General features: G+C 39.6%; 1 protein-coding gene across 2 annotated transcripts in view; it reads left to right on the plus strand.

The window, feature by feature from the left end:
- The window catches only part of wdr20 (WD repeat domain 20), a 36,572-nt gene that overhangs the window by 19,146 nt on the left and 1,483 nt on the right, over nucleotides 1–15,943 (plus strand). The window contains exons 2-3 of one of the 2 annotated variants that reach the window (XM_012968324.3): nucleotides 4,525–4,707; nucleotides 6,577–7,851. In XM_012968324.3, coding sequence (XP_012823778.1) covers nucleotides 4,525–4,707; nucleotides 6,577–7,851 — 1,458 coding nt within the window. 2 annotated transcript variants of the gene reach the window in all.

Here is a 15,943-nt window from a genome sequence, read left to right on the forward strand (position 1 = left end):
ACGAAGGAGCAGATGAGGAAAGACCGGCTGATTCTCTTTCTGAGTTTAAATGCAGGCAGAGAGACAACCACTTTTGGCTGTCACATGTGACATGGCACATGGGGCTGTGTATTCTTTTCACGTGCTTTTTCTCCACAAGCAGAAAAGCTAGTGCACTCTCATCTGTTCCTTCCTCTATCAGCACGGTGTTTCCTGTATGCAGGTACACCAGCGAAGAAATGCCAGTGCATAGCCCCTTGTGCCACAAGCGTTGACCTTAGGCTAATGCCACAGCGGGCGAATTCTTTGCCTACGACCTGATTGCTGTGCCTGCACCTGTAGCCATTGTGGAGGCCCTTGCATAAGCAGTTTTGCGCCACTTAGTGTGCCTGTAGCTGGGCCAACACAATGCCTCTGGGTGCAGGCACAGCAGTTAGATTTTTGAAGAGTTGGGGCGGATTCTCGGCCTATGTTTAGGCTAGTGCCACATGGGGGCAGATGTTTGGCCTGCGTTTTGTGCAGCTCTAGAATCGGCCCCTCCGCTGGCACCAGCCTGCTACCTTGCCTGCACCCAGAAGCATTATCTCCACCTGGGTGCAGGCATACGTGGCAGATATTGGCTGTAAAATGCAGACTTTTTTTTTTTTTTTGCTGTTGTCTGCCTGCACCCGGGTGGACACAATGCTTTGGGTGCAGGCTGGTGCCACTAATCTCCCCGAGTTGCCTACCCCTGCCATCCCACCGGTGAACATGTAAGTTGCCGGCGGGATGGCAGACGCGGCGGGGCGATTTCGGGAAATCGCGCCGCCGCGTGTGCCATCCCGCCGGCGACTTACATGTTCGCCGGCGGGATGGCGGGTCATGGCAACTCGGGGAGATTAGTCGCCCGCGAACAGGGAGTTTTGTTGCGGGCGACTAATCTCCCCCGTGTGCCAGAGCCCTTAGGGGTGCCAGAGCCCTTAGGGCGCGATTTTGCGCAAATCGCCGAAAAAGACTCACGAGTTTTTTTCGGCGATTTCCGGAAATCGCCCCGCCGCGTCTGCCATCCCGCCGGCGACTTACATGTTCGCCGGTGGGATGGCAGGGGTAGGCAACTCGGGGAGATTAGTCGCCCGCGAACAGGGAGTTTTATCGCGGGCGACTAATCTCCCCCGTGTGCCAGAGCCCTTAAACTACTCTTTTCTGTGCATGAGCCTTTTGCTATATTCAATTTGAATGGCTGCCCCTACACAGCAGCTTATTTATATAAACTATAGTAGAGTTCTGAAGCAAACACAATTTTTTTAGCAGTGCAGGATAAAAGCACGTTATATGTAAATGCGTGTAATTATTTTTTTTTTATTGTTCTTTGTGTATATTGCCACATGTAAATATGCATATAGCCCTACCCCCCGATTTCAATCGGATTACCATTCAGTGGATTTTCATCTCTTGCCTATTCTGTATATTTACTACTTGGAGGCATTAACTTGGAGGTTTAGGGACCTGGAAAAATTAAAATAGATTTAAAAAGAAAACAAATGCTTTTTTCTCCACAATAAAACCATGCTTAAACTGCATTATTTAAAATATTATTTTTTCATTTTTTACCTTAAAAATATTTAACTGAATAGTACAGCAAATATGCGGATATTCAGTGGTAGACATGCTTCATTACACTGGGCAAAAATGTTTTTGTAGTTGTTCCTTTTCTGGTAAATTTGATTTTGTTCCAATGCTTTAGGGCTCTGAAAAATCATTAGAGTTAAAGGGATAATGATACATTTCAGTTAGTTTTTAACAGGTACAATTTACTACTCAGCACTAACTGCTCACTGCAAAGGGGATCCCCTGCTTCCCTGTACCCCCCAGTTTCTGGCCAGCTGGATGCCAAGCTTGGGGGTGAGGCAAAAATGATTCCCCAAAGCCCAGCAGCTCTGCTCGGGAGGCAGAAAGGTACTTTTGCAATGGGTGGTCTGCTCAGGGTAGGTTTTTATAAACATAGTGGCACATTCCTTCTAAAATTTGGAATGTCATCTCTTTAAAATATGCAATTTGTTTGAGAAAAAAAAAATGTTAGGAAAATTGCATATGTAAATGAAATGGGATCATCATAAAGCCAACATTATAGTAACCATTGACTTGAAGTGCAGTTATGGTTAAAAGCCTGATTTATCCTAGTTTTATTTTTTGTATAGAAACTTGGAAGGTTTGTCATTGCCGGTGTAAAACTGATGAGAAAAGGCTGATCTGTTCTGCATCTGTCTCATATATGTTAGGACAGCAATGAATACACATAGGGCAGATATTGCAAACTCTTATTTCACACGTGTGTGGGGCAGATTAGCCTTTTTCCCATGGCATAAAGAAAATGCCATGTGTGCTGTAAACCAAAGGATTGTTTTCACTGTGATCATCTCCAGAAGATCTCTACTAGGGCTGGGCGATATACCGTTTAATACCGAATACCGGTGTTTTTTTAAAAAACTATATTCATTTTTCAGATACCGCAATAACTCCTCCTGTGTTATGTTGTCTGCGGCCTTGCCTGGGGAAACTAAGCCTGCCTGATTTACCTTACGACTTTCTGTTGCCGATCCTTCGCTTGCCTGACTCTGATTTTCAATACTGCAGTAATTATTCTCTAATTTATTAGGAAATGGGGTTAACACCTAATCATGCATGGAAAAAAAAATACCGTCAAATACCGTGACACCGATATATAATTTTGAAAAATACCGTGATATAAATTTTTGGTCATACCGCCCAGCTCTAATCTCCACACACTTTTATAGTTGCCGTTTGTCTTAAGCTTTTTGATTTCTGCAGTTTTCTTCTCTTATAGGAACTTTAGTGTCCTTAAATAAAATATTTACAAAAGAAGCAGAGTACTAACTATTAATGTTACCTTTATACCAGTTATAACTTATTTCCCCCCTCCCTCCTTTCCTTGTGGGTTGATTTCCATAGCAATACCCACGTGCTATTAGAGTGACCTTGGCAGTCTATTCAGCATACTAGCTTAAGCTGCAATAATTGAAATGCAAAGTCATTTTATCTTGCACTTATTTGTTTGGAGTTCATTTATAGAATAAAGAGGGTAAAATCATCTGCTTTTTATCATGTTATTGTTTTTAAGCTTTCCATGGCAGGAGAAAATGCAAAATGTCTTAGTGTATAATACTTGTTTGTTCTTTGGCTTCAACATAGGTAAAATTTGTTGGGATGGGTTCCATAAAATGGTTAAACAGAAAATATGACTTTTGAGCATGGCTGTCTGGGTTATACGTGTCACCAAAGGTATCTGGTCTGATAGCCTTGTTCTCCCCTGATTCTGACCTACTTTTTTAGTGCAGCTCTGTAGGTGCAGACAGGTGTCATGTAGAATATGCAGGCAACCGTATTCTAGACAGGTAGCAATTGGCCTTTACTTTTTTTTAACATAAAATATTTTAATTTTGCTTTTTTATGGCTTCTCCAATATGGAATTTAAACTGCTATCTTGTTAGACTAGCCTCACAATGACTCTCCTTTCTGATTACTTTGCTGGCAGCTTTTTCTATGTAAGTTTAGAGTGAAGCAGAGCATAAAGGCAACTACAAATAAGAAAAACACAAATTGTAGTTGGTCTTAGAATATTTTTGTTGACATTTTAATAAGTTTATTTAACCCTTTAATTAGGTAGCCATTCCAGAATGCTGAAAACATGTCTAGTTTACTGCTTTTCTGCACTTGACACAGATATCTGTCTATGCTGTGATACCTCCTATAGATAACAAAAGTATTGCCTGAATTTCTAAAATATGGCTGCACGCACAGGGATAAAATCTACATGCCGAAGGCACAATGCCCATGGATAGCCACTTAGCTAATTAGATTATTGCCAGTAGTAAAGCTGAACCACATTACAATATGTTACAGAATTGCCTCTTAGCATGGAAAGAGCGCAGCTAGATCTGAATGTAGCCCACATTTAACAAAATGGATTAAACATCTGTTCTTCTCTGTAAGGGCCTTTGTGTTAGGTCAAACCCTGTAAATCTGTGGCATATGATCTTATTAGGTAAACATAGGCATAGATGTCCATATTTTTCACCTTGCTGTTTTTATTAGATATTGAGCCCTCTAAGCAACCCTGAAGTACAAGGATTATGTACTGGGGGAATTTTCTTGGCAGAACAAGTGGATCACAAAGCCTGCGATCAGGAATATTTTCATCAGTCTCTGGGTACTCTGTTCATGTGTCAAAGTCCTCATCTTGACCATATTAGCCAAAGATTGTCTGGTCAGAATAACTAGTTCTGTTCCAGGTGGCACCCATGCACAAGCAGTTCTGAGCTCAGTTAATTCTTGTGTATGTGGTTCATTAGACTCTTGGGCTCTGCTAGGAATTTGTAATCAAATTAATAGGCAGCAGAAGATACAGCAGTTGTTTAATTGTGACTTTAACTTCAAAGGGAACCATTTAGGTAAACTCTGTTGTAATCCAGTTTAAGTGATTGCTTCATCTCTTTGTTGGTCATTGAAGCGGTTCTTGTTTCATGTTCTTTCTTCTCTTCCCAACAGGCAGCGGATCTAAGCAAGCCCATAGACAAGAGAATATACAAAGGGACACAACCCACGTGTCATGACTTCAACCACCTCACAGCTACAGCTGACAGCGTTTCTCTTCTTGTGGGGTTCTCTGCTGGCCAGGTCCAACTTATAGACCCAATCAAAAAGGAAACAAGCAAGTTATTTAATGAAGAGGTGGGTTTAAAAACTGCATATATATCAGGGGGTTGCAGCTTATGCTGAAATATTGGCCGGAAAGTAAAACACTTTCGAATGCAATAGAAAAAGTTTTGTTTCTTAGTTTTGTGTGTGTTTTCTTATGAATTCTAGTTCTATTGTTGCTATTATTTTTTCAGTCGAGCTGACTGAAGTCAGGAATTCCAAAACATGATTGCTTGTCATGCATGGGCCAACCCAAATATTAGTAGCCTGGGCATGTTTCCAGCCTGACTGATATCTGGGCGATAATCTGGTGGATATCTTTTTGTGAAGTTTAGAAAATCGTGAGAGGAATATATTTGTGCCCCTGTTGGCACCCCCATAATGATCTGCTTGTTCATCCAGGGGCCTTGTGGGTCAGGAATCATTTAGAGCTCTGTCACAGATTAAAGGAAAAGTAACACTAAAAATTTTTAACTAAAAAATCTATTCTACCCTCCCCCAATAATTGCCCTATCCTGAAAACCATTTATTATTTTGAATGCTTTAGTAGAAAATACCTGTAAAAAAACTTGGCTTCCTGTCATTTGAACAAAGGCGATATGGCGATGCAGGGGAAGTATCAGGAGATGCATCAACTATGCGGCGATCGATTGATCGAGCCTAGCCTGACTTCATGCCGTATCGCCTTTGTTCAAATGACAGGAAGCCGAGTTTAACAGGTATTTTCTTATAAAGCATTCAAAATAACAAATGGTTTTCAGGATAGGGCAATTATTGGGGGCACTTGACACCTTTCAAGTCGAAAATATACACTCACCTAAAGGATTATTAGGAACACCATACTAATACCCTTCTCTGACCTCTAGCATCAACAAGGCATTTTCGCCCACAGGACTGCCGCATACTGGATGTTTTTCCCTTTTCACACCATTCTTTGTAAACCCTAGAAATGGTTGTGCGTGAAAATCCCAGAAACTGAGCAGATTGTGAAATACTCAGACTGGCCCGTTTGGCACCAACAACCATGACACGCTCAAAATTGCTTAAATCACCTTTCTTTCCCATTCTGACATTCCGTTTGGAGTTCAGGAGATTGTCTTGACCAGGACCACACCCCTAAATGCATTGAAGCAACTGCCATGTGATTGGTTGATTAGATAATTGCATTAATGATAAATTGAACAGGTGTTCCTAATAAACCTTTAGGTGAGTGTATACGAGAGATATTTTGAAGAGGTGAAATATGCAGTTTGAGGCAATGCAACCTAACAACTGTTTATTTTTTTTTTATATAATGTTTATTTCTATCAAAATTAAGGTGTGCTTGTTTTAAAATGTAAATATTTAAAAACACTGGTTATTTTATTTGAATTTTAGCGCTTTATTCAGTTATTCATGCTTTGCTTAAGTGTAGTGGCACACAGGGTCATTAGGAACATTTGGTCTTTTTGTTGCTCAGTGCATGGGTGACTCGGAAATGCCCCCATTCATTCCTAGATTAATTGGGTGCATGAATGGAGGCACATAGAATTACCCCGTGTGCCATTACTCTAGCGATATCTCAGTATCATTAGTGGAGGCAATGTGAAGCTCTCCAGTGCCTACATACAGTTGCCAGGGAATCTGTCACCCTTACATTTAGAGAAATATCTTGTCTGAGAATTATGCTACTGATAATCTTACAACTGGTCATTTAGCCATTACCAAAGCAGGACAGTTGAGGACTATTCATTTGATTCAGAGGCAAATCTAAAAATAAAAAATGTAACATGTTAGGTGTATGAATTGTCCTCTGAATGCAATTTAAAACATGATCTTGACTTGTTTGTACTTTCTTGTAGCTTATCTTGCCTGAGCTCTTCTTAACACTGATTTTTGCATCTTTTATTTTGTCTTTAACAGAGACTAATAGACAAGTCCAGAGTAACCTCTGTAAAATGGGTTCCAGGCTCGGAAAGCCTCTTTCTAGTAGCCCATTCCAGTGGAAATATGTATTTGTATAATGTGGAGCATACATGTGGAACCACTGCTCCACATTACCAGTTACTTAAGCAAGGTGAAAGTTTTGCAGTCCACACATGCAAGAGCAAGTCCACACGAAACCCTCTACTGAAATGGACTGTTGGCGAGGGTGCCCTAAATGAATTTGCTTTTTCCCCAGATGGGAAATTCTTAGCCTGTGTGAGCCAAGATGGCTTTCTTCGTGTATTTAACTTTGACTCGGTAGAGTTGCATGGTACAATGAAAAGCTACTTTGGTGGACTGCTGTGTGTGTGTTGGAGTCCTGATGGCAAATATATTGTAACAGGTGGAGAGGATGACTTGGTAACTGTTTGGTCATTTGTGGACTGCCGAGTTATAGCCAGAGGTCAGGGACACAAATCTTGGGTCAGTGTTGTTGCATTTGACCCTAATACCACTAGTGTAGAAGAGACAGACCCAATGGAGTTTAGTGGGAGTGATGAAGATTTTCAGGAACTGATAAGCTTTGGTAGAGATAGAGCAAACAGTACACAGTCAAGATTATCGAAAAGGAACTCTACAGACAGTCGTCCTGTTAGTGTAACCTATAGATTTGGCTCAGTAGGCCAAGATACCCAGCTGTGTTTATGGGACCTTACAGAAGACATCCTTTTTCCTCATCAGCCACTTTCAAGGACAAGAACACACACAAATGTCATGAATGCCACAAGTCCACCTGCAGGAAGTGGTGGGCCAAACCCAGGAAGCAATGGCAACAGTATCACAACCCCAGGCAACTCCATTCCTCCTCCTCTTCCTAGGTCCAACAGCCTTCCTCATTCTGCAGTGTCTAACGCAGGCAGTAAAAGCAGTGTGGATAGTGCCATAGCATCTGGTGTCAGCAAGTTTGCAACTCTGTCCCTCCATGATCGCAAGGAAAGACATGACAAAGACCACAAGAGAAACCACAGTATGGGACATATATCTAGCAAGAGCAGTGATAAACTGAACCTAGTTACAAAAAATAAAACGGACCCGGCTAAAACTTTGGGAACCCCTCTTTGCCCCAGGATGGAAGATGTCCCTTTGTTAGAGCCTCTTATCTGTAAAAAGATAGCACATGAAAGACTAACTGTGCTTATTTTTCTTGAAGACTGTATAGTCACTGCTTGTCAGGAAGGATTTATTTGCACATGGGCAAGGCCTGGTAAAGTGGTAAGTTTTAATCCTTAACACTGCGTCAAGATTTAGAACCTGAGTAGCTAATTATTCTGGGAAACTGACTTTTTATTTCCATTCAATGTAGAAATACTTGTTTTGTTTTTTTCCCTTTTGAGACATATTTTGGTTACTGCATGTCATACTGTTTTGAATCATTTGAAATTTTGCCACAGTATACCGTACTTGGGGGAGTAAAAAAATAAGTACATGTAATTACAAAGAGTATTGTGCCAACCAAAGAGAGAATTCCTTTACCAGAAGCACTGTACACTGTAAAATATTAAATATGCGCTTTCCCACAAAAAAATGGAAAAATGTGCAGGTAAATTTGGTGTCGGCCAACTGAATTGTAATGTCAGAATTAGCAAAGAGGTGGGCTGAGCATGGAACGGGTTGTGGGCCCCTTCACGTACATGGAAATTAAAGCACTTGTTAATGTATTTGTATCCATATTGAATCATTCTAGAGAAGGTCTAAACATGGACATAAATTTATTCTATTAAGCTAATAAGATCTGTATTTCTGTAAATAAAAAGGTTACCTTGATTTCTTTAGTATTCTCCATGTGTAACTCTTTCTTACAATACATACAACCGATATACCGAACTAAAGTTTTTAGTAGACATTGACTGCTTTGACGGTGGGTCTGTACGGTTGGTGGAATGTCAATCTGATCACCTTTTTAAGATAACAAATTGCTCAAAATATATATGGTTCTTCATGAAAGGGGTCAATTCACAACAACAAACTAACACAAAGCCATATTAATGCCATTTGGTTGTAGCATAGCCTGTAGTTGTGTCAATTTTGTTGGGCTGTGCTGTTTAGCTAGATGTTCTTACTGCTGCTCATTGTCCCAGGCTTTTATCTTAAAAAAAAAAAAAAAAATCCCTACTGGTGAATTATTAAACATTTTAAGGCTCATTTGCCAGCTTGGAACGTTTCTTTACAAATTCTCCCCTAATTTTTATGGTGTTGCATAAGAAAGTATATCACTAACTAGCAGAACTGACGCTCACTCAAAGGCACACTGCACTACTTTATATAAAGAATACTGCTTTCCTTGGAAGCTAAAGCCTATAAATGTGTCTTAACAATAATGCCATAATTTTATTTATTTATTTTTTAATGTTTACAATGGACCATGGTTTCTTTATATTCCCTCCCTTGGTAAACTCATAAACTCACCCTTTATATAGGGAAAATGAATATGCAGGGGAGCCACAGGCAGCAGAGGTTATCAGGGCATTGAATATTGGCAAAACATAAATGACCTTTATCAACCACCCTGATTTCCCACTCATCTGTTTGGATATAGTGTGATCTTATTGGTTACATTGCTTGTTTTGCAGCGGCTCACACTGCTACACAAATCTGTTGCAAACGACAGTATTTGTATGTTCAGATATGTCGTTAGTGTTATTTCTCAGTATGTAGGTGTCCAGGTAGGAAAGAGAATATTTTTCCTTTACAACAGTAAGGGAAGAATATTTTCTGTCCTGCCTGGATTCTGTACAAATGAAGCCCTTTTTCCCCATCTGCACTGTTGATTACTACACTATACAGTTTTTAAACAAATAGAACACTGTTTCAGTAGTAGCTGTATTTTTTTGTAAATAAGGTTACCTTGATTTCTTTCTTTTTCTTTATCTATTATTGCCCTATAGACAAGTCAGTAAGCTGCCAAGCTGTGCATGTCTGCTTTTTGGCTCTGTTTGCTTTTTAACTTTACTTTTGTGTCACTTGAGTGGAAAAAAAATCCATATTCATCATATTAGATTGGACTGATCTAAGTCCGCTCCTACACAGGTTTATTTAATGTTTTTAACAAGGCCTAAAATCTCATATGTTAGGTGATTTAAAAGACCATGTCCAGAGAAGCTTGCATTCATCTTTAACTATTATTTATATTAACTGTTTGCACTTACACCATCACAGCTAGGCACGGACATGGATTAAACACACCTTTAGCAAGTGTCTGGATGTTAAATAAGTTCTAGGGTTAAATATAAAGCAGGACAGAGTGTCTCTCACTGACAAGTTAGCCTGTCTTGCAGGACATAGCATCTTTCCACAGACAAGTCAGCCGGTCTCCTTTTCCCCAGTGAGTTCACTCAAAATGAACAATAGTAAATTGCAAGTCAAGTTGGGCTGCTTTTGTAGGAAATCAGAAAACCACATTTGGCTTACTCTTCTAGTTATTTTTGGACTTTTTTTATTCTGTTGGCAAATTAGTCCTAATTTGTATGTATAAATATAATTCTAGCAAGAAAATAAAATTTCAAATGTTTCTGAGAGATGAGTATGCAGTACCAAAAATGGCGCCCAGGTAGTTTTCTCATTGTATAATCATTTGCAGGTAAGTGTGTTTTTTTTCATTAGCTTTCTTTTCATTTGCACTTTTTTTTTTGTTCACAAAAACACAACACATTTTAACATATATTTTAGACTAATATATGCTCACATTTTGGAGTGCAGTGCTTGTGTGACAGTACCCTCAGCATCTGTGGCCAAGTGCAGTCATTCTAGAATATGAAGCAAGTAACCTTATTCACCAATGTGTTAATAATGTATTTAATAATGCCTTTTTATAGGGGGAACATTTTCTTTGTACTCCAGTATAGCAGACTTTATACTGTAGCAGCAGGTAGTGAGAATAGCAGCAGTTATTAACCCACCAGTTGCGTATGTTAATATTGCAAATATTTTTCTTTTGTACATGATAATGTTACAATTCATGTAAGAGGATTTTGTGCAGTGCCTGTTGTATGTCTGTCTATCTTCTAGTTGACTTAATTAGAAAAGACAATAAGTTTAAAGGAGAGCTAAAGCTCGGCAAAGAATTAATGAAGACTTTTTACACCATATTTTTAACCTTCTGTACCAGCCCAAGGCAACCACAGCCCTTTAGCAGGGAAGATCTGCGCCTCCAAAGATGCCCCCAGTAGCCCCCCATCTTCTTTTCTGCTGATTCCTTGCACAACATTAAAATTCACAACACAAGTTTGATTAGCAGTAAGTTCATATTTAAATTACATTTTGGCATAAAAACCAGTGTATTCTTCATCAGAATTCATCACTAATCAGCCCTGTATCATCAGCTATTATGACAGATGTAAGGGCAATGACAAATGGGATGTTTTGTGCCACATGTTTGTCCAGCAGCATTTTGCATGTTAGCCGGTGGAGAGGGAACAAGGGATGTTTTGTTGGCCGCTGTAGCCAGATTTAATTGTGGGTGACAAAATGCCCGGATCTGTTATTGTCCTAAACCTATTTGATTCCCAGAATTTTCTTGGAAAAAAACTCAACGCCATCTATATATCTGGTTTTCCCCTAGACTTTGCTTGGTGGTCTATAATCTCCCAGTGTTGTGCAACAGCCATTCACTAGTTATATGGAAGCAACAGTAACTATTTCAAAATGGAGCTCTTAAACAATTTGCAAGGGGTCTTTTATATTTTTTCAAATGATATAACATTTTGTTCCTATAGTCGGAATGACAAGAGCCTATACAGAAGGATACGCAATAAAAAGTATCAATAAAAAAAACTAAGTGTAGCCTCACAAATAGTGTTTTTTTTGTTTTGATTTTGTTTTTTTTTGTGGTTGTTGGGGTCCACGAAGTTAGTATTTCCAATATTATTCTTTAAAGAGATATATTGGTGAAATAAGTAAACATAGAACATGAAGATCAGTAGGAAAGTTGCTAAGGCCTTTCTACTGAAACTCAATTTAACAGTGAATGTAATATCTTAAACCATATTCTTTTAACATCCAGCTACTGGATGAACAATCAATTCACTCTGTAACCCTAAGCATTCATATAAGTAGAAGTGCTATTTATTTTAAATAAATGTATTCTCAGCATTCAGGATGAGTTGGGCGTTGCAGCACCTTCAGAGCAAGACTTAGAGACATCAGTGCATTTGTTTTAAAAATCACAAACCCATTCCTTGAGCTGAAACAAAAATGGCAACTGAGTTAAGTAAAATAAAAAATCAGAGTTAAAACTAGCACAATTTTTGCCTAACATGTAACTTACATAAACAAGCGGAGGAACATCCTGACTCCTCCCATTTATCTCCTCAATCCCTAACCCAGGCTTCTGCCCTTCTTCACATGCTGCACTTATAATGCAAACATTCAGGCAGCAACACAGAACTAGCTGCTCTACCTGGCCCGGGCCATCCTTCATTTAATAAAGCCTTGGAATTGTGTACAGACCCAAGTAATGATATTAACATAGGGGTTCACTTAGTTGTCCACTTGAACGTTAATTTATGCTAAAAGACAAAACACAGTAACATGTCCTGAAGCAGAACTTTGCCACAAGGGAAAGTTGCAGCTTTATTAGTAGTATGTGCTATTGGGGGATCTTGAAAATTATCATTTTAAAAATTAAGGGCTGCCCCTGAGATTATACTATTCATGGTGCACACAGACAAACCAAGGGCACACATACATGCTAGGCCACATCAGCCAATGAATGGACAGAGTTCTGTCCTTTACTCCCACACTACTTCCTGTTACAGTTAGAGCTGTATTATTTCCTGTCTCTGAGGGAGCACACGGACCATCACAAAGTAGTGGATCAAGGGAAAAGATATAAGATGCCAATATTTATTGACTAATATATATATTCCAGTTTGGTAAGATTCTTTAATAGACTACTTAGTAAGATATAAACTATCTGTTGGATCTCACTTAAAATATTTTGTGATCCCAGCATGCTAATGTGGATTTTAACTGTCATGTTTATAAAGCCTTATATCTATTCAGTGGAACATACCACTCTGTCAAGTTAGGACTTGGCTAGTTGCCTCCTTAGGGTGCTGTTAACCCAAGTTCTCTCTTTGTATAATGGCATTTCTGTGATTAGCATGTAGCTTTTGTTTCAAGCTGAGAAACCAACAAATCAATTGCTATACAAATTGCTGCTGCTGTTTATGCAACACTCAGCTAAGAGCGATTGCACTCTGTGTGCTTTAGAATCTTCAGCACATTTGTAGAAGGTGACGTTACATTTATCATATAAGCTGATGCCCCAAGACTGATTACTGATCAATTCTGGTGCACTGTATTGTAAAAGTGTAAGCTCGGATAACTAACACCATGTGCTGGGAATCAGCAAAAGAAATTTGGGTGCTATTGGGGGCTTAAGGTGGCCATACACGTAGCAATTTTGATCTTTCCTGTGACCGACAGTCGCAAGAAAGATCTTTGTTTTCCCCCACTGACGTTCAGGGCTGAATCGTCTGATATGGAGGTTGAAATAATAGGAATTCTACCTCCACCTCCCGATTCAGCCTTGAACGCAGATTTTGTTTGGGTGCCTTCAATGGGCACCGATCAGTGAGACGATTGATATCCGCAGCCTTTGTGATATCGGTTGTCTTGTCGATCTACCATACACGCACCAAATATTGCACGAAATGAGGTGTCATACGATATCATTGGTGCGTGTATGGCCGGCTTAATTCATACTCACGGATCTATACTGCTAAAGGGCTGTGGTGGTTGGTAGATTTGATCAAAACACAAGGTGTAGCCTTTTTAGTGTTGGTCTTTAGTTCCCTATTTTGGCCTTGGCTAGTGTTTGTGTACTGTAATGATGTAACAAACTTGGTTGAAACTGTCTTAGCTTACCTATAGCCATACACAGGCCAGTGTTCGTTTCTAACTTTTCCACTTATTGGCTCATGTATGGGGGCAATCAGACAGCCACCCAACCAATATCTGGTAAACATGCCATGAAATAAGACTGATGCACAGTAAACAGGCAATAATACTATAAAGGTTGGGTTTGTATATTCAGCATTAATTTAAATCTTAATCATACTTGCACATAGAAGATCGGAAGTAATATTTCTATCTCTTACTGATGCATCGTATGTATCAAACACTCAAGCTTTTTCGGGATGTATCCCACTCAGTTCTTTTTTTATTGGTGGCAGCTTAAACCACTGTACTATATAGATAATTATAGTGTGCTGACCTAAAATATCCTTATAAAGGCAAATCCTCTCACATGAAATGTAGGACAGCAGTCTAACACAGAAATATTCCCTTGCTCTTAAAACGAGTTACAAAACCTGTATGATTGCATGTTTATTTTTCCCCAAAGAGGCCTTTTATAATAATATTGATGGTTCTTGGGAAGAACAGTAGTATTTAACGGGCTACGCCTCATGCATAACCACACACTAACATATATATTTTGAAAGAGTAAAGCCAGAGTAGCAAACAGGCTGTAAAGATGGCCATAAACTGAAAATCCTGTTTATGGACTAAGTGGGCTTGTATGCGCATTTGCCCTACTTTGTGGCCAATATGATCCCCACATGATTTTGAGGCTTAGTCAGATAGTGATTGTGCTGGAAATGTTGCTCACCCAAGGCGTCTACACAGGCTTTCCATGTGTTCAGCCCGATCTGCCCACCGCCTGGCAAGGTCTTTAATGGTCTTTGTCTTTATAAAGATCATTTTAGCCATTGTATTTCTACTTTCTGCATTGTGTTTGCAATATTAAAGCACAAGGAAAGCCTATTACTGGGAGTGATACCAGTTTTATAGGCACCCGCCAGGGAATAAAATCCTTTTCCTTGGGCCAGGAATATTTTGGCCCCTAGTGCTACCCTGGGTGGCGTAGGAAATGCCGCCCCTCTGCTCCTAGGCTTTTTGCATTGTAGGTGGCCAGGGGCAGGCACGTTGCTAATGCAGGGAATGAATAGCACTCTCTGCAACAGAAGTTACGACGTAAAACTGAATTTTTGGCTCTTTAGCCACCCCTGGTAACTTCAAGGCACCTGCTGCCCAAGACAAGTTTCTTAACTCTCCTCATGGCAGCAGCGGCCCTGCCTTGGGCTGAGATTCTTTCTGTCGAAGAACTGGCATCTTCCCAGGGTATCCTTGTGCCTAACTTGACTTGCGTGTGCTCAGTGTAATTTCCAATTTGACTCATCCATGCCTGCGGAATACGAGTTGGGTGCAAAGGATCCCTGCTTAATGCAGGTAAGATAACAGCAGCACCTAGTCCTACTGTGTTTTCTCTTGCATGCATAGTAAGATCAATGAATGGGATCTATTGTTAATACTCGCCCAGGGTGCATTTTAGCCACAAAATGAAAAAGTTTATTCTGGCTGAATCCCACCCTGTGTTCTTATTGACAGGAGGATCACATTCAATTCTGTTACAATGCATACAGTATAAATGTGGGCACACAGGATTAGACTTGTATGCCATAGACCGAAGGCAGTATAAATTGCTGGCTAGGGCACTGCAAGAAAAGTTAGTGATTTGAAAGGATACACCCAAAACACCTTTGCTGAAAAACAAAACAAAAAAAAAACTAGTTTCCTTGTTTTGCCATTATAAAGCACTAATTTAAACACTTGCTGGCCATTTTATTCAGAGCTCCCCCTCTAAACAAACAAACCAACCCCTCCCTTCTCTAAGCAGCCTTTAAGCGGCTCATTATCAGGGGCTTTTCAGTGGACTGGTAATTAGTTTTATCAGCTCTTTTGAAGTTCTTTGGACTGGAAGTGCTAACATGGCTTCATATTAATTTCTAGTGCTGGAAAAAACAGAAACTTAGATATTTTTTAAATAAAAACAATAGACTAAAAGTATGTTCAGCACATGCCCTGTTTATTGAGCTTGTGCATAAAAAGTGGTGTATACTATCCCTTTAATTCACACGAGGTGTTGCATTAAAATTGTTAGTTATATTATGGACAAAGCAAATGCCCTTACTGGGTGGCTTGTTTTGATTTTACCACAGTGATGCAATTAGAATATAAGAGTTTCCCACACTGTGTTACAGAGCTTTTGTGCATTTGCCACAACAGTGTAACCACAGCTATAATAGAGGGCTTTCAATTTGATCTATGGCAGCTACTTAAAGAGCAGTGTAATGAAAAAGACCATAATGACACAAGATGTCATTTCATGCAAGGAATTTTGCTTCACTGTGCGTAAGCATCTATATATAATATAATATTTATAGCATAGTGGTGCTGCCATTTTGTTTGCTTAAGGTAAGGCCTTGTCCTATAATAATCAAGGGTGCACCTTACTGGTGTA

Source organism: Xenopus tropicalis, chromosome 8 (assembly GCF_000004195.4).
Source record: "Xenopus tropicalis strain Nigerian chromosome 8, UCB_Xtro_10.0, whole genome shotgun sequence".
NCBI classification, from domain to species: domain Eukaryota; kingdom Metazoa; phylum Chordata; class Amphibia; order Anura; family Pipidae; genus Xenopus; species Xenopus tropicalis.